The 20626-nt window shown below is 37.9% G+C and overlaps 1 protein-coding gene across 1 annotated transcript in view; it reads right to left on the bottom strand.

The window, feature by feature from the left end:
- Window positions 1–13951: 13951 nt before the first annotated feature.
- LOC138616609 (cadherin-22) overlaps window positions 13952–20626 on the bottom strand; it is a 148267-nt gene continuing 141592 nt past the window's right edge. The window contains exon 14 of the mRNA XM_069691046.1: window positions 13952–17867. Coding sequence (XP_069547147.1) covers window positions 17335–17867 — 533 coding nt within the window. The 3' untranslated portion in view covers window positions 13952–17334. The remainder of the gene's footprint in view (window positions 17868–20626) is intronic.

The following is a 20626-nucleotide window of genomic DNA, read 5'->3' as shown; positions in this document are numbered from 1 at the left end:
CGGAAAAGAAAACCAGAGATAGGGGGACGAGACGAGAGGCAATTACCATGCTTTGATAATTGCACTTATTTGCACTTACCATGGCAATTACAAGCCCCTGTGACTACTAGTACAGCTGCACTAACACTGAACGCTGGAGGTACATTTTTGGGTGCTGTTTGGGTAAAAGATGGAGTTGCCAGTATTTCATATACTGGTGCCTGTAGTACAATTATTCAAAATATTTAATTTTGGTTATACCTTGGATGTCATACTGCAATGAATTCCTGCTCTGCAGCAGATGATCCAGCATCACACCATAAAAAAAAATAAAAAAATCAATTTACATTATAAAGCAACAGCTTCTCCTTTGGTTTGAGAACAGCAATAAACTAGTGATGCATTGCCAGAGTATAAGTGGTCAGTCACCTGCATAGACCAGAATCAGAAATAATAATTGTAAAGCTTAAAGTGGTTTTGGCTAAAAACATTGGGTCAGTTTGCAGACTTTATAACATACAGACAGACTGACTGATATCTCTCAATAAAGACATGCACTATTAGAGGCATTTGAAATTAATTAATTAATTAAATTATATGGAGGATACTGGCTAATGAACCACACAGTTAATGGTAATGATCGGTATTTGTCCATAATTTAACCAACCCTTCCGCTTTGACAAGCATATTATTGATTGCCTCTGCTGATTTCAAGAGGTCCACTCTTTCTGAGCCAAGGACTGTATCCAGACATCATTATGTTTCATTTCAGAATTATTTAGAGGACATCACAGAACATTGATTATAGTTCATTATTTTTTATTTTTTTTTACCTTTCTACAAGTGCATTATTTTCTCTCTATGGACCTGCAAAAGGCTAATGATCTGTTTATCTGTTTTATCAATGCATGGAGAGAATCATTGCACTCACATTTGCCGCTGGCTTTAATAAAAATTAATGATATACAAACACGGGTAATTAATTGTATAGCATATCTGCTCTCCTGCACTACCAGCTTACTGAGCAAAGGGCAAATGCTGTATATGCTAGTTGGGTGTATAATGAACGCGTCCTGTTAAACATACACTGGATTAAAATAAATTCCAATGGTAAAGGGGATTTTGATCCATTACGAGAAATAGGAATAGGTTACCAAATAAACGTATCCAAGAGTTTAGACATCAGTCCATTTAAATCCTTCTCTAATGACTCGTCTTTTCCGACAGCTTCAAGAAAGTAATCATTAGTAGTTAATTTTTCTGTGTTCACATTTGTTTTGTCCACGTGAACTGAAAGATTACACAATAATTTAGAAAGCAATTTTGTGAAGTGTTTATTAAGCCAATGCTAAAATGTCACAACTTAAAATGAACAAACGGGAATGAGGACTAGATTTATTGGCAAGACAGTATCTGTCTTGGTGTAGTGGTGCATAAAAAAAAAAAAATCAAAACTAACGAAAAAGTTAAAAAGCATAACTAACACATAACTATTCAAGTGTAAAAGAACAACAACAACAACAACTTTATTATTCTATTAAGGTAAGATCATTTACTTTTCTTCTGTGTCTAAATGACAAATAAGCCCAGAATGACTTATAATTGAATCATTGGAACGGAAGCTGTATTTCTGAAGCTCTTTTTCATCTATAGAACAAATGTTGCAGCAGCCTTGACTCAATGACTGGAGAAGCAACAGGATACCAGTCATTGTGAATTGAATATAGATATGATGGCATCTGCCTCAGAGACTCAAAGACTTTGGGACTTGAGGAAGTTTCAGTTTTATGAAAGCATTCTGACGTGACAGTCATTATTGTTCATGTAGATTGCCACTGGAAAACTAAAACTACTTCAACATTTGTTCATGTCATGTCAATTGTATTCCAATAAAAACATAGTGATTTTGTGAAGACTGCAGTCGTAGCTGTGAGCAGTTTGAAGCAGATGTCTCCACCACAGTAAGAATAAAAACGATACCCTTGGGTCGACCTGTTGGTCAGGCGCAGCCAACAGAATGAGCAAAAATAGGATGTAGAAACTGTCGTTGTTTTCAACACAGTTTGTATAATTTTTTTGACATCAGCATCTCATTTAAGCACTATATATGCTGAACCGTTCAAAGATTTTTGGTATAAAGCACAGGCAACAATGTCATTCTTTCTTGGTTTAGCTTGAAATGATAAACCATTTTTGTGATAATTAAAGAAATAAAGTAAATTGCAAATCTGCTACAATTTTTGAAAGGTTTATCAATCTTGTGAATTAGTGTACCTGTAATTTCACTGCAAAATTCCAAATTTAGACAACATGGGGATGAGTGAGCTGTGGATCTGACTCGATCAGATTGGAAACCCTGACAATAATACGCAAACCTGACCGCACCACAGGACTGTCAATCAGACATGCCCCCTAAAACAAGAGGCCTATTCTCTAACTAATGATGGGATTATTTCCATATGGACCGCTAGAAAACTAATAAAAAGGGGTGACTTTAGCTAACAACACCAAAATGACGAGTGGAAAAATTTATAGATTTCGTATTTCATGAAACAAGTTGAATGGGAGTCTATGGAACCGGAGGCTTTTTGGAGCCTACCTCTAGTGGCACTCGGTGGTATTGCAGCTTAGGGCACTTCTACATTGGCCTCATTTTTCAGACCGAGAAGCTATGTTCACTTTTATATGAAGTCAATGGTTTACACAGGTGGGTGCTTGTACACACACACACACAGGGGCATGCAGCAGTGAAATAACATGCTAGATATGAATAGAAAAGATTACAGTGTAAAAGATTATTGTTTTCTGTTTCCTCTGCAGAGAAGGATTATTTCCTACTTCTTGGAAAATCTGCCATTATAATAGCAATCCGGCAAGTCGCAAATGCTCCTGGCTTTTATTCATGTTACGCCCAAAACACACCGGTGATTAACTAAGAGACGTACAACAGCTGCTTTAAACCATTCGCCTTACTTTGGGTCCAGATGATAAATCTCTATGTGCTGATATTTTTAAAATAGAGCCCAACATGTTTCTTATGAAAAATAGACCTTTTTCACAACAGATATTTTTGACTTGTCATTGTGGGGAAACCACAGGTGTACTAATGATGGCTCAGTCCTATTAAGTGTTCCAGGAAGCCATGACAGTGAACCAACATGCATAAAAGTAGGAACCCCCCAGTATGAAGCCATCATCAATACACCTGTCAAAATGTGGGTGGTAAAAAAGGTTTATACATTTAAAATGTGTTGAATCCAAATATATCCTCAACTTGTTTAGTAATGTCTGTAGCACCCATCGCTGTGGATGGATATGTGACTGTGAAATACCAAATCATCCACTTTGACATTTTGTTTGATTGATAAGCATATTTATTGTGCGATGGAATGACACTGACACCACAGATATGATAATTAGTTAGAAATGGTCAACTCTGACTTTGCTGTTGATCACAGTAGCATCAAAACAAGGTTTAATCTACGCGTGATCCACAGAACCAGTCACCTTTATTTAGGTAGCACAACACTCTGTTTCTCAAAATGTGACTCAAAAACCTGGGCAGAAAAGCTTGTCAAGTGAAGGCCAAGAAACAGGAGTTGGCAGCAATTGGTCTTGACTCAAACCAGGGCCACAAATACCATAAACACACAATATGTCCTGGTGACAAACCATTGGGCATTTTATAGGTAATTTTTTTTTTTTTTTTTTTTTTTTTGAATAAGGTGACTAAGGAGAATCAGAGGGAAATAAGACAACTGGAAGTTTAGACAGCTTTACCTAATGCCAATTTTTACACGTGAATTTGTGATGCTTATTATGGCAATATGCAGATTTATTGTCCTGTGTTGATTCAGTGGTGGTTTTGGAGTCTAAAGTGTTGTTTCATTTGAGAGAGATTCCTCACAAGCAAAAAAAACAAATTAATGTCTGTTATAAGTATGCACTTACCCTGTTTATTTTATTCTGCTAAAATACAAATCCTCCCACACTCATGAAAATGACGTTGGGCTCATTTGATGTATTTGCAATGACGTCCTCATTATTTTTCATACAAAAAGAATACATCAGAAAGCAGAGAACAGAAGGAGATTGTAAGGACACATGAGTCTGAGTAATAACCTTGCCAATGGCATTCAGTGTATGTGTACGTGTGTGTGTGTGTGTGTGTGTGTGTGTGTGTGTGTGTGTGTGTGTGTGTGTGTGTGTGTGTGTGTGTGTGTGTGTGTGTGTGTGTGTGTGTGTGTGTGTGTGTGTGTGTGTGTGTGTGTGTGTGTGCGCTTTGGGCAGCTTGGCGTGGGCAGGGACTGGGCCAGCTGAGAGAGTTTGTACTCATCCCAGTGTCTGTGTGGCCCCATACAGACACACTTAAACCCACAAACACACATACAAACACAAAAATCAAAGCATGCGCACACTTGTTGGATGGTTCCATGGGGAGAGGAGCTGCAACCTTCTCACCATGGGGTCTGGCCTGTTGCCTTCACATCACTTAGCGAACTACTTGATTGTGAAATCTTTAGTGATAGTAATTGTATTTGTAAAGAGCGTAGAAGGAAAAGCAGCAATTTAAAAGAAATTTCAATGATGAACATGTCAGACTGTCTAAGTGTGTGTGATGTGCATTAAATTAACATCAAAGCTAAGTCAAAACAAAATATTTTTAGAAAATCCTTGATATGCAAAATAAGAAAATAAACTACATTATACTTAATATAAAATGTTGAAAAAAAATCTGTCTCGTCTTTGTGTGGCTGTAAAACATTTCCTGTCACACTGGAGCAACAGCCCCATTTTATGTAGACCAATATTGAAACTAAAGTAATAATTCTATTATATCCACATCACAATTTCAGAGACTTGAAGTAAGTAAAACCCACTATATCGCTGTAAATATTACATGAGCCAGGTCACTGAAAAAGTAATTGGCTTTTAGAGTTGGCTGATACTGCTCCATTGTCTCTGCTGAGATTTATAATGTTGACTTAGAGTACAAGACAGAGAGGGTAATCACTGAGACAGTTTATCCTAAAGCTCCAATCTCTCTCTCACCCTCCGACATTGGCCAAGGAATGCAGTTGTTTTAGGGCAAAACAGGTGTCAACCTAAATCAACTTGAACTGTTTCATGGACAAAAAGTCCAAACTGGAGAGGTTTAATCTATTAAAATTAGATTGAGGGTAAATCTAATGCTTCATTCTAAATACATTTTGTTGTATTTCCTTTTCATCTTTTCTAATTCATCTTCCTTTCTCACTAGGCTCCCTCAATTGCACTGTCCAGGTTTTAGCTGAAATTAAATTGATTTGCATAATGAAAGGAGATCAAATTTTCTGTACAGAAGCGAAATAGAAATAAAAAAAATAAAAAAACGGACTTTGCTCTGAGGGCGGATGGGGTATGAGCCACAAGAGAAAGGGAAAGGTGAAAGAAAGAAACAATAAAATGCAATTATACAGCTTCAATAAACCCATAATTTCAGCACGTACAAAAAATACCCAGATAGGCGGTTCACATTATTTCATTCGACAAAGCTATAAAGACTCATTCAAAGTCGGAGCGAGCCTTACAACACCACAAATTGTCTAATCACGGGTTTTAAAAAAAAGAAAGAAAGAAAGAAGGGAATTAGAATGTCGCAAACCCAAGTGACAAGCTCCACTTTCTAGGTGTTATTACTAATTACATTTCTATTATCATGGTAATGCTTGGCAACCTTCAACAAAGAATCTCATCTAATTATTCTGTTCATTTTTTATATCTCTGTTCTGGGGACCATTCTGAGGTGTGGGATTGCTTTTGATTCTGACACATCCAAGCCCAATATCCTGCCAATGTTGACATAAACATAGCAGGGACGGGGGAAATGGGATGTGGATAAACACTCTATTAGTAAAATGAAGGTAGCTAAATTGGCTTTGCTGTAAACCATTGATCGCATGTATTTTGGGATAGAGACTTTTTTCTCTCATGGATCAACCATCACAGACAAAATAAACAGACATTGTACAGTATTGTTTGCAGATACATTCAAATCAATGGATTTCTGATTGACATTGTTTGTGGATGGACTACCTGACTGTCAGAGAAATCAGCTGCTGTCTCTGTCCACCAGGGCAACTCGTCTCAGCTGCCGTGCAGTTAATAAAGTATGAAGGCCAAGTCTTCTTGTCTGCTTCCTCTCTTCATAGTTGAAATGTCAGAGCTAACTGGAGAGGAGATGTCAACAATACATTTCCATATAACGTAACACACTATTTGAAGCAGCAATAAAGCTCCATACTGACATTGAGGCACAAAAATAAATATTTGTTTTTCTGAGGAGCTCCTGAAATATTTCAAATGTTAAGTATTTCTCTGAAAAAGTAAATATTCATTTCTTAAAAGTGAAAGCATTTAAAACAAAACAAAAAAACTTGTTCATGTTATGAGTGTAACACTCAACAAATAATTTCCCTTTTGGACTTTGTGGATGTGCTTTAGTCAGATTCAACTGTCAATGAGCAAACAATCCTGAATCTAAATCCTGACAGGATTATTTTTTGAGTCTGACTTTAGTGACATCACCTCTTCCACCAGTTTATAACTGCCTTCAAAAATACATTAGATATCGCTATAAAGTACTGCCTGGCCCTGGAGCACAGCCGGCATTGGACACTGAGGTTTTGTTCTGTGTTTTTACATTACACATGTACAAATTGACTATTAAATTGACTTCTTTCAAGGACATGAATAAATACGTTATTCAGCATTTCGATTAAAAATTCTACCCTCAACATTAAGGTGTTGAAACACATTTAAACTACTATACGATTTAACAATTACCTGAAAAAAATTAAAGTTTTGTTACAGTTGGACAATGTGAGGTTGGGAGTTTCCCCTTTTATTCAGCCTTTGTGCAAAGGTAAGCTAATTATCTGCTGAAACTACTTCTGTATTTACCACACAGACACAAGAACAGTATCGATCTTAATGCATAACTGCCAAAAAGTTAATAAGTATTTTTTTTTCCAAAATGTGAAACTATATCTTTACACATTTTAATGAATATTCTGAGTATTGTGTCATAAAAAAACCTCCAGCGGGTTTGAGGTCTGTGCTTTGAACTGGCTTCTCTTCCATTCAAATCATAAGCTTCTGCACTCTAAATGTATTCAATTCAATCTTGTACTGAGTGTACACAGGTCACCAGTCAATCACAGGGTCAACAGTTAATATGGATAACTAACATCTACAGCATAATTTACCTGCACATTTTTGAACTGTGTGGAAAAACACTCAGACACTTGAGGACATGCAAAATCTAACCAGAAGGGCCGCAGCTAGTCAGTTATGAGATGGTTTGCAAACCCTTTGCAGCCCTTTTGATTATTTTAATTAAACAGGATCTCTTCCTTTTCTAATTAAAGGACGTGTCAATTGGAATGACCGTAACTAGATTGTCTCTTATTAATGCAAGCACATGTGATTCTAATCAAAGAGTGAGGCTGAGACTCACCGCCCTCTTAGGTCCAGTGTTGAAGTAGCCTCTTCAGCCCTTTTTATTGAGATGACCTTAGAATATTGCCTTGGGTTGAAAAGCAATGGATCATCACAGCATTGATGACTTTTCTATTGACAAAGTCATGGCAAAGTTTTGATCTCACAATGCTCATTCATGCGAGACACAAGTGAATCACACGCCTTGTACATTAAGTTTCTCTTAACCCCAACAACATCTGTTGTACCAAATGCCATTTTATAGCCAATTTTCGCACAAGTGTAAAACCAGAGTGCCGGCGAGCTTATCAAACTGGCAGTAAAACCCTTTAGTATCATGGTTCAGTTACCATTTAATTGGAGTGTACATAGCATTGTTACTGTATATTGTATGTCAGTTTCAAGAGATTGGTCATTGTTGTTGGGTAGTTCTTGTTGACAGGGTCACTATAAATGTTTGAATAGTCAATCAAGTGGGATAATAACACATCTAGTATCCACAAAGGTATAAATCATAACCCACAAAATTGGGTTTAAAACAACAAAAACAAGATGACTTACAGAGCAATTCAACAAAAAGCAAAGGCATCGAAGACACTTTTTGAGAAGCAAAAGACGATAGCTCTACCCTTGCCCTTGACGAGTTTGGTACTTTGTCAACCCTGAGCGGAATTACGATCTCTATTTAGAGGACAATTGATCCAACCGGGGCAAGAAATTGTCGAGGATAGTTGAAGAACACCTCTGCATGCACTGATATATGCCCCATATGTGTCTTCCCTATATTACATTGAGACTAATACAGTACAGCTTTAGGCACGAGAGACTCGGTCTACCTCCATGTGGGATAAGAAGCTCAGGCTTGAAATACCTCCTAGTAGAGAGATCAACTGACTAGACACCCATTCATTTATCTATTATTCTTATATGTGAACACTGATGAAGTACTACATGTTCAATAAGACAACTTGTAGGTATGGCCTCCTCAGTATGTCTCCTTGGGTAAGGCTTTGCAAGGTGATGGTTAATTGGCTTGGTTTAAATTATATTAGTATGCACACTGTGTTGCAGGGACTGGATCAGAATGTGTTGGACCCTGTATGGAGCTTAAAAGGCAAACAAAAGTAGCTTTTTGTTGTGGGGCATATGATGACATCAAACATGACTGCCTTCAGCTCTTTCAACGTGGCATTTTATTTCATTTTATTTTTAAAGGTTGATGCCTCAAGGGTCCTCCCGTTAAGTGACAAGAGAGGTTCTTTTTCTGAAAACATTTATGGTAGCTAGGATGATGTCAGCTCAGGTGTAGTGATGTAGTTAGAGGGGTAGGTATCATCAAACAGCTCTGGCTGAGCCTTACAGAAAGCAAGGCCACAGAAAAAAGAAGTCTCAAGGGCATTTGGAAAGAGATAAAGTAGATCAAGCTACCGTTCAACTATGTAAACTTGGCAGTTAGATTGTTTTGCTATCTTGCCAGAAAGGTGCAAAGGATTGTGAAATTTCAGCGTTATCCGTGACACTGTTTTTTTTACGACCAAGCCACCTATTAAAAATGTTATACCAATGATATTCAGCATGTGTAATAATATATTTGTCAGTAGAGAATGGTATCTAAAATTCCCATTCAATTTCTAACAAGCAACTATTACATGATTCAATTTAAGTAATTAAGAAAGGTTATTTTTCTAGGCCAGACTGAGTGCTCTACAATGCAAGATAAAACACAAGGCAAATGGACAAAGTATGAAAATAATAATTAAAATGGAGATTAAATTAGAATTTCCACCTTGCAAACCAGCCAAGCTGCAGTTTAAATCCATATCTGTGCATACTCATATTAGAAAGTATGCAGTGAAGACTACGGCTGGGGATATACTTTCTTTTGAACCACATGTTCAAGTTTACAACAGTTTGCACTATGAACAGGATTGCTCAAATGCTTGCCTCTCTACTCTGTGTCATAATGGACAACTCCACTCAAAGGCACACCAGAGAACAAACGATACAATAGAACATGTTGATTTGCCTGATGGAAACGATAAGCATGGTGACAACTGAGGGGATCACGACTTCACAGGGGACCACAGGGAGACACACCATCCCTACTCCATATTTCCGGCATTCCATACTGCCCCTACACCGGCCTTACTGGTCATGTGTATATTGCATCTTATGTACGCGTTGCCTCAATTTCTGAGGAGGTGCACAGCCAACGCCACAAACAGATGCAGGATACGCGACGCGGCCGTCATGTGAACAACATAGTTTAGAGCTGATTCTGATAAAACACAAAGTTGTTGCCGTGACAACGATGTTTCGAATATGGATGTTGGTGTGCAATCTCCCTTCTTTTCTGGAGTTATGGCACTAAAATAAAGGCCAGAAAAGCTTTTTTTGTGGAGCATTATGATGTCATAGTGAAGTTAACCTTTTGGATATAAAATGTCATCACTTTTATCCGACTGAAATTTTGTCATAATTAGGTTTCAGAATGTTGCAGACTGGTGAATTGAGTAGCTGTTAGTTTTAAATCATTTTTGGTCTGAATTGGCTCTTCGGGACATCTGAATAGATCTGTAGTAAATAATTAGCCATCCCATTTCTAATGGCATTTAGACCATCATGGAAAAAATAAAAAAAAAAAAAAATCTGAGGGTTAAGAAATAAGGTATAGCTAAACATAATTTGCATAGCAGTAACAAGATGTACTACGTGCCAAAGGGGAAGGATGCTTATTGTGGCACACCACACGACTGGGCTGCAGAAGGGGAGGCATGGTTACTGGCAGCAACTAAAAAAGCCCTATCAGAGAGATGGAAGGAGAACCACAGGGCTGACTCAGAGATATCCACCCCGTGCCTAAGTCTGTTGATTAGGATACTGTGGTCTCCAGAGCAAAAGGCTGCACCGAGATCCAACAGTTCTAACATAGAGAATTCTCTTGCATTATTCCTGACAGTGGCTTAAGGCTGAAATGTGTCAATTTCTTTGCCCACCAAATGTTTTTATTGATCTGTGATATTCTGCTCTTTTTCATTCTCCTGCATCACCATGAATGCATGTGCCATTTGAGAACTAAATACTGTTTTAGTGGAGAGGAATCTATGGAAACTTGAATGAAACTTGACAAAAATGTATCATACATATAAAGCATTTGTCAGCTGGTTATTTTTAAAGAATTTTTCCTACTTTAGGCAGCATAGAGTTGGGCCAACAGTTTTGAGAAGGAAAAGAATGGAAAATTGGCTTCTCATGGTTGAATAGAGGCATAAATGTACACAGCCAGATAACAAAGAACTGTTGATTACGGTAAGCACACCAGGAAACACTGAACAACTTACATTTTTAAACAAAGAGGATGGTAAAATGCCAAAAGGACAAGAGGAGGGTTTTATACTGTTTACCGGCTTATTTAGATCTAGGAATGAGATGGGAGAAAAATGTACCAGGACCATTGAGCGTGAAATGCAGAGGATAGGGGAAGAGAGGGAGGAGATGACACTGGCTCAGACACTTTTGATCTTATTCACAAAGAGAGAGAGATAATTAATGCAATCTACACTTTGGGAAAATGGGCAAAGCCGATGATGCAGCAGTAACAATACTGCTAATGGAATCAAGCAAACTTTTAGGATTTCCTCTGCAGTTTCAGATGAAATAAGATTAGAGATGTGTGTAGCTCAGTAATCTTTGACAAAATTGTGAAAATAAATTATAAAAAAAAACAAACTTGAAGTTAATTAGGAGTTGATTGCTTTTCCACAAAATGGAATCAATCAAGAGAAGTGATCATTAGGTCAATAAAATATTGCATGCTTAAAATAACATCTTTGTCAGAATAAATGACTTAAGCTGATACTGTGTAGAAACATTTGCAGCTAATTGTTATATTTGTATCCAATAAAATTATGCAGGTTGCTTTTATGTGAGATTGATGAATGTTGTTCTTAGTCACAAATAAATTAAAAGCAAAAAAAAAAATCCAGCAATTTTGGCTTATAGTTAAAAGAATCACACATGTGATCACAAGTGTTTTACATATTTGTAATATTTTCTTTCCTCTAGTGATTTCACAGAAACAAGCTGCATGAGTAATACTGTGCAGGTTTTTCGACCTGATATTTTTGTACATTATATCACAATATAATATTAAGTCCTCTGTCTTTTAGTACTTTTTTCCTCATGCATAAAGCTTTGCAGTAATGCACAGCACGCACACAAGCTGCATGTCAACAGACTATTGCATTCATGTTACTCACACTTTATAGTGAGGCCGCAGTAAGACGTCCTCCTTTATTTAAAGTGACAGAGATGCTGCAGAGGGAGACTCAAATGTACTAACAGACAGCATCAAATCAAGTGTCTGCCGCACTGCCAATGCACAATGAGTTATAGAGGAGTCACCACCGACCTTTAACTCAGGTCTGCACACTTAAATTGACTGCTACAAAACTAATGGCAGGTACAGCTTTTTGAAGAATCTTAATCTTCCACTATGTCTTTGAAGAGAAATGCTTGTTGGTGATTTATGTGAGCAACCAACACTGTGCGGGCCACAAATGTGCTCCATGTAATTTCCAAGGTGAAGTGTCTCATCACTTAACCCTTAACTGTGTAAAATTGTATTACCCACCTCAACCGTTCGATATGTTTATGTGGCCAACAAATTTGGGAGTTTTAGAACAACAATTAGAGAACAATCCAGAAACATGATTCAGAGCTCAGTATTTTCACTGTGCTGATTTTACAAAGTAAAACAGGCAAAAAGCATTCCCTCAGCCCACAGACAAAAAAACATCACCAAAGAAACAGCAGCTTTAAATACCCTAGTGGTCAAAACCACCAGGGCATTAGCAAGGGTCAGACCAGACGAACAACTAAAGCGGTGGACCAGATTTTTTCACTTAAATTGCAACAACACAATTATGCTGCAGAGACACTTTTACTGGGGATGGAATTAAATAAATCCAAAATAGAAAGAGACAGAATCCACCTCTTTATTCCTCTCACAAATCCAACTTGGTAAGGATCAAACTGCCAACATCTGGTAAAGCTTTGGGCAATTATGTGCACCTGTGCACCATACCAACCAACCAAACAAAAGAGGCAAAAAAATTTAATTTAGAAAAATCTAGCCTCGTACTGTTGGTTGGGAAAACAACTTTTAGAGCCCTAGGAGAGTTGCTGAAGGGAGAGATGTTTATTGTAGCTTTATCATAAATCCGTGGAGTCAGCATTCATTATGATGACACAAACCAAATTGAGAAAAACAAAATCCTCTTGCTCCCTACATATCAAACACTCACTGAGGCAATAATCACTGTCCACTCATTCCACTACATCATTGTGTAAAGAGAGTTTCTTCTAAAGGCTTGCTCTGAGTTCTGTAGATAATACTCGTACACTGATGGGGCTTTTGATGGTGGCAAGACACTCACTTGAACCAGACATCAAGGACAAGTCTAAAAAAGGAAGGATAGACATTCGTGCACGAGTCAATAGGGTGCTCTAATCCATTATATAAAAGGCGACACTTTTACCTTGAGAAAAATGAAGAAAGCAGGACAAATCTGTATAAACCTGTCAATTCCCATTAATGTCTTGCTTCACTTCGTAACGTCAAACAAAGTTGCCTGTAGAACATTTTTATGCCATTTTTCTCCTTGTTTAGATTACAAAGTTTTGACTACCGTTACTCTCTCTATTGGAATATAAATCAATCAATAAATCACCAGATAGCAAAAATCTAAATCATTACTCCAACTTACCTTTTTCTGATCACCTTTAAGGCCTAGTTAGGTCTGGCTGCTGGCCATACCGCATTACAATATTTCATCCTTCTGTGAGCCAGTGCATTGCCTCTGACCCTCCAGCTTTCAGAAATAAAAGAAGTGGTGACCTGACCTTTGAACTTTTTCCATTAGGACCTGTGATTTGGAACAATCTCCCCAAGGAGCTCTGGCAACAGCCGACTCAATGTCACCTTATTGTTTTTAAACCTATTTGTAGAAGTGTAGTCATTTGATGGGGCAATACTGGCCTCAAAGTAGAGGTGTTCTTTGACTTCATTGGTACTTTATGTGGAGTTTGCATTTCATCCACCTTACTTCTTGGGTTTCCTCCAGGTGCTATGGGTCCTTCCACGATCCAAAGGAATGCAGGTTCGCTGAAGACGCTTTAGTAATTGCTCATTGGTCCATCTTTATGTTTTATCCCTGTGAAAAACCATGGGCCTGCCCAACATGTAGCCTGCCTCACCGAAAGCATGCTGGTAAAGGCTCCTGCTGTGCTGCATTTAAAAAAATAACTTGCTTGTTCTTATTGGTTGCCTTTATTCCCTTTTTTTTGTTTCCCTCATCTTGTATTATTCTAGTCATACATGTTTGATTGCGCAAGGCTGTTTCATTTCAGAGTTTTAAAAGAACTATACAAATACATGTTTTTTTTATTCATTTTTCTCTAATAGAAATTGAAAAAAATGTTGCAGGCCCAGGTAATGTACTGTCACAAAAACAATGGAAACAAAAAACATATCTAAGCTTTGAATTAAATGCTTGTCTGGGCATGAAAACGGTGTCATTTTGAGAATAATACACACTCTTCCCAGTTATTGACCTGAGAGCAGGTTTATAAGAAGTCAGTGGGCATTTAACTGTAATGGTCATCTCATTTTATTACATCAGCTTGTCAGAGAGCTGCATTTGCTTTGCAGTGTAAGTCTGGTTTGTTTATGCAGTGAACTTTTGCTAAATGGATTTGTTGTTACCCTGCTGAAGGTGAGCACTTTTTTTTTTTTTTTTTAAGTGTGTCTGAAAACTAAATAACTGATGCTATTAGGCTATATATGATTGATATTTTCTGCAGTTCACATTCATACCCCCCCACCGCCCCAATGTCTAATCAATTGTCATTACCCTGTGAAGTACAGAGAACAGAAGAGGATATTAAATGTGCACAAAGCTATCCCCCTAGAGAACTGTCAGTCACCAAACGTCTATCTGCATAACTAATGATGGGCCTAATGTTGCCCTTGGAGTTGGAGGGAAAGGTTCTGATTTATGGCAACACACTCATATGTTCACATTTGTAGGTCATCACTAAGGAGTGACATTTTCTCTGACAGTGACAGAGGATGAATAAGAGGCTAAGAAAGGGAAGGTATGAAGTGACCAGGGGAGCTTTTTCCCCCTGAACATGTGCTTAACCTCGGAATTATAGTATTAGTCACATGACCTGTGGCCATCCAAACAACAATGTGTTGTACAGACTTTCTTCAAATGGATATGTTTATATTAGAGCCTCCCTGTTATGACTGTGACCATGGAGCTCACGCTGACCTACATCTGTGTATATCCATCCAGACTATAACATTTGCTTGTCAGTTAGTAAATGCTGTTAGGCTAAGAGCTATGATTAATAATGGATGTCCAAACCACTCCTTGGCAAAGATACACAAATAAGTACAAACACTGATGCAGTATAGGTCGATACAGGATAATAGAGTATGTTGTATATTGATAAAGGCAGGAATGTAAAATGGGATTCAAATAGTAAAATTCATTTTAGTTTCTTCTTTCGGCTAACATAATTACTCTGCAGTTTGGTTTTTTTTCAGACGACCCGTACCTATCCTTAGTTAATTATACAGTTTTCAGATGGTGGTTCAAATAATTCATGAAAATTTAAATCCCTACAGCAACACAATTAAATCAAGTTGTGCTGCTAATTGTGGCATCACTCCTGTGCTTGTAAATAGACAAAACAAAGGGTAACAGTTGCAGTAGGTTTTTTTTTTTTTTTTTTTTTTAAGTTTCTGCAACTTGAGTTCAATAACAGCAAAAATCTGGATAAAGCCTTTTTTTTTTCATCTGGCACTGATGGATAATTTATGTTTGATATACAGTTCAATGTCAGTTCACAGCAAACTATCAGCGGGCTGCAGTAGACCTACTACTGACCGAAAAAAGCTGACATTTCTTTGAAAACGAGTTATGAACGCAGTTGAATGTGAATCCCGGCCGCTGTCTGACTGGCCATTTTAGCAGCAGATCATAAAGATGAAAGCAACTTCATATTGCCTCCGCATCCTCTGGTGACTACGACAATTACAGTAGTTTGGCAGAAGGCAGCCAGGAGGGCGACATGCTGAGAGGAGAGTCTTTGTTTAGCTGTGGCCTGTCATATGGTCTGTTTGTTTCCATCTAGGACTATTCCCTGAATCTACCCCTGGTGTAAACAAAAGCTGGCTCAACAATTATTCATAATTCAGAAGACATCTTCAGCAAACAAGTGGCAAACAATAATTAGTAACACAGATGCTCTATTTACTTTCACTGTGATCTCATTTAAAGAGAACTTCACTGAGAAATTATAGTTTATTGCACACAGTGAGATGTAAGTTTTTTTTTTACCAAAAAAATTAAATATTTATTTGTCTTCATCTTTTTTTTCTTTCAAATATTCCATATATTTGCAAGTTAAGGTCAACACTGAAAAGGTTGGGAGTATCAGGTGGATGTGACCAGTCCATTCATGGTACCCAGTAAAATCTGTCCCTCTTTAATTAGACACAACCATTTTGTTATTACGAGTTCCCCCTCCCCTTCCCAAAATAAGATAAAAAATATCAAAAGCAAAATCAGGATATAAAATGAACTGAACATATTGTACACATTCACACACAAATCTGGAATGAAGATTGGCTCCCTGTGGGACAAAGCTGGCCACCAGTCAATTCCATGAAACAGTCATTTTGTTTTGTCTTAAATAAGTGTTGTGGTTTGTGCCTTATTGCCTTAAAAGTGGCTGTGGGAAAGGATAAAAAAAAATGAAACCTTTGTCACACAGCTGTCCTCAGTTTGTGACCTTCAAAAACATTTTTTTTTTTATGAATCACCAAAATTCAGCAAAAGTGTGTCATTCTCAGCCATTCAGACTGAACTGGCAGCTGTTGACATCTGCAGTTATTTCATTCCCTTTGTTCCCTCTTTCATATATCTGTAAGTTGCTTATTTTACAAAAGTAGTCATAGAAAATAAATACAAATATTTTTCAGAATGTCATTTTTATATGACCCAGATGTCATCTCTGCACCAGTATGTGTGGAAGTCGGCTGCCACTGCAGTCTTTCTTTCTTCCTTTCTTCCTTCCTTCCTTCCTTTCTTCCTTTCTTTCTTTCTTTCTTCCTTTCTTCCTTTCTTTCTTTCTTTCTTTCTTTCTTTCTTTCTTTCTTTCTTTCTTTCTTTCTTTCTTTCTTTCTTTCTTTCTTTCTTTCTTTCTTTCTTTCTTTCTTTCTTTCATGTTGCCTTTAATTCCTTCTCCCCTCACTTTTTCAATAGCACTTCAGCAGAGTCCATTGTTACAATGATCCTGGTATAAATAAATAAATAAATACATAACAACAAATAAATACATAAATATTTCCTCCATTGAATAAATACATGTTTTTCAGACAGTTTGCCTTAGCATGGTTTACCCCTATTGTTGAGACTCTGGAATCAAGTTTCATAGATTAAAATAAAGGCTTTCATTTGGGGAGAAACAAATTCTCCCTTCACATGTCTAAATGGCAGTTTTAGATATCTCTCACTCTCTTTTTTCTCATATCATCCCAAGAACCTTCAAATTGAAGTCTGAAAACTCAGAAAAAAACAAACAGAGAAGTGTAAAAAAAAAATCCCTCAAAGTTTTCTCAAAGGAGTTCAAAGTCTGAGGCTGGGAGTTTTCCAAGCGAGACAAAGAAGTGGTACTCTGTCTTTAATAAGTACGCAGTGTATCTCTGATGATCTCAAGAGTGCCAGAGGGTGAGGAGGCAGCAAAGAAGGGGAGGGAGGACAGGAGGGGGATTGAATGTCAGTCTGCAGAGGAGAAACTGTGCTAGGACCCCTCCTCCTCTGGGTTTCCTGGAGCGTAGTAGCCTGCCAGTTGCCTAAAGCGTGGCCCCCAGTCGCTGAGGTAGGAGAAATCTTGCTCCGAGGTGGTGGACAGCGTGTGGATGGAGCTGAGTGATAACGCAGGTGAGCTGGTGCCCTCAAAGGCGTATGTCTGGAAAGAGTCATACGGCGGCACCGACAGGTCAGCATCGGCCTGCTCCACCTTCTTTCGGATGTAGCCTTTAAAAAGGGAGAAGTCTGCCGCCGCCGCTGCTGCAGTTCCCTCCGCACCGCCACCCACTCGGTTTGCTTGTATCCACTGTGGCAGCGAGCGGATGTCCGGGCCAGAGTCACAGCTCTTGGCTTCTGGGAAGTCATAGAGGTTCCTCAGAGCGCTCATGTCATAAGCCTGAGTATCCTGCTCCCCTCCGCCCTCGTCATTGTACTTGATGACGTTATCCCTCATGTCCTCCTCGTCCTCTGCCATCCTCTGGCCTTTCCTGTGGCGCTTCAGGGTCAGGATCAACAAGACAAGAACTGACGGAGAGGGACACAGAATGAGACAGAGAAGAAGAGGCCACAGTTGTAATTCCACATTAATGGTAAAATATGCACAGGTTAGCTGAGCAGGCTTACAAATAAAACCTAGATATGCATATTTAAGTGTTGCACCCTCATGTTTTGGCACAACACAGTAAAGAGGTTAAATATTAATTTGTCAGATTGACCTCAATAGTAAGATTATAGCCATATTACAGCCAGATCTTTTTTTTAAATATGTGCTTCTAAAACTCTGGCTGCACCGTAGACAGAGATTATGAATTGTCAGGCTTAGTTTAAAGAGCTTGAGTGTAAAAAGGGAATCCCTCTTCATTTTATTAAGAAAAGCAACATACCAGATTTAAGGCATTCAGTCCTACAGAACACGGCTGTAGTAAAGAAAATAATTATAGTTAATGAGTGCGTCAAACATGCCCCGTGCATGATGGATTTGCAAGTACTTTTCGAAACCCATTGTAACTTTCATTTCACCTCTCAGGGCAAAGGCACAACAGGAGAAGATAATATATTATCAAGTTTTACATTTCAAATGCATGAGCATTGATTTTCCACAGTCCTGATTGCCTTGCCCAGAAATATGATTCAAAAGGCCTAATGGTGGCCAATCTATATAGTAAGTCGAGTGAAAGAAAGACCTTCTGCTTTTTGGACTTAAAAAAAAAAATCTAGACAACCGCTGCCAAAAAGAGAAAATTGACACAGAAAATTTAGGGCGGATTAAAAAAGGAAAACAATTGAGATGAATCACATTATAAACTAATGAGGCGAGAGGAAAACAAAAGCTGTATGCACAGATAAATCAATGAGACTTTAATTTCAGTTTAGTTATTTTAATCACTGCCCACATTTGTGATTAGACAAGTCTCACTTGTCTCAGACACCCACCCTCCCTCCTGAGGGCTGCACCCTTCTCCCTCAAACTTTTATCACATTTATTTCAAATGTCATTTTCAGTGATGACAAAAACACATTACATCCACTTAGTAATGAAATATGCAAACTGGGGAGTGTGAGATAATTAACAATTCAATTTTCAATAGTAGAATAAACAGCAATCTAGCAATCGTTTTGATCAACTAATTAATTAGCAGAGGAATGTGCACATGGATTGATGCGCAGTATACGGTAAACACATAGAACGTACATATTAATCAAATTAGAAAAGGATCTTATAATAATGTTCCCGTTATTAAAATTGTGGAGACATTCATTTATCAAATAAAAAAGAAGAGAAAAACTAATTACAATACAAAAAAATACTGAAATTTAATTAAATGATTAAAAACCTACTCTATACTAACAAGTAAACTGCAGTTTAACAGCATTTAGGGGCTCTTGACTTAATTATCAAACCAGCTTCCGTCCAACTGGATGGATTACTTCTCTACTCATCATCTCACACCATGATTTTGTGATAATTTTGAATATTTATACTGTAAGGTTTTTTTTTTGTGTGTAAATCTATAATAGCTGGCAGCTGATTGACATTTTCAAATGGCAGATAAGTTAACAACTACTGCGAAACTCTTGCATTTATGGATTGCAAGTCAGCCTATTGTTTTAATTCAGAATATGGATCAAACTTAAAGCAAAAATATATTCACAGCAAATATGGTAAAATGGGACACAAGTTTTGTTTTTTTGCTTATAATTACTCAAAATGTGGATGATTATTAATGCCTTCCCACTTAACAATATCATTTGAATTTGGCATGTTCTTTCTAAAACATAAATGCAGAAAAATACTGTCAGCTGGATTTTGTTTCCTGTGGCCAGTTATGGACTGCATTACCATGTAACCACAAGCAGAGTTCCTTTCTTCTGCCTTTTAGCAGGCACAATGAGAAACTCCTCTAAAGGGATGCCAGGGAGGGGCATTTAGATAGATCATTAACCAGTAGGCACCATGTATCTTTAGGAACAGATCTTTAGCCTCTTGCCTAAAACAAATGCCTACAAGCCCACAGAGATAACAACAAAAAAAAGACAATCAATTATAATGGGGCCTGTGCTGTCTCGGATGGCACAGATTGTTTGATGCTCTGAACCCATCCAGAACCCCCATCCATACATTGTGAAAATGAGATATGGCTACGTTGTTTCATAGTCAAACTAGATCGATGTCAGGCCCTAATGTGCTGTGTACTGGAAATTCACAAGATTTTAAAGCGAATAAATTGGTATGCAAAAGCCCAAGTGACCTTGGAAGGCAGGATTTGACTATAAAACACCATATTTCACTTTTTCATTCACCTCCTTCCACAACTCAGTTTGTTTCCTAAGTAAAGTGGCCCCCATACCCCCCGATGACTTGTTGGTGTTCCCGGTAATTGTCTTCATTTAGTATAAATGGCCTAGAAATAACTTGCGATAACACCCCATGTGTTCATTGCCTAAAGAGCTGCGCCTAACTAAAAAGCCCTGCTCATTGTGAATGGGGATTTCATGCAGTATCTTTTGACTGATAAAGTACAGTTATTCTCCTCTAACATTGTTTTGCCGGGCTCCATTGGGGAAGCAGTGTTTGTAACTATTGTGTTTATTCTTCTCCTCCTGAATGGGGCAAATTAATTGCCACGGGATTGAAAGAAAAAGTCATGGTTTGTGGTAAACTGCGGTGCGCGCACACTGCCATGCATACTAAACAAGCTCTAAGACAATTACTCGAAATTCCCACTAATGAGACGAGTATTAGGAGGTAAAAAACTTGATGTTGTGAACTCCCTCATGCTCGG

The sequence above is a fragment of the Brachyistius frenatus genome, unplaced genomic scaffold (assembly GCF_029030835.1).
Source record: "Brachyistius frenatus isolate BFR_SWC_R1_liver_20210118 unplaced genomic scaffold, ASM2903083v1 Contig_10, whole genome shotgun sequence".
NCBI classification, from domain to species: domain Eukaryota; kingdom Metazoa; phylum Chordata; class Actinopteri; family Embiotocidae; genus Brachyistius; species Brachyistius frenatus.
The sequence above is the reverse complement of the archived record's forward strand: the minus strand, read 5'-3'. Positions and strand labels throughout refer to the sequence as shown.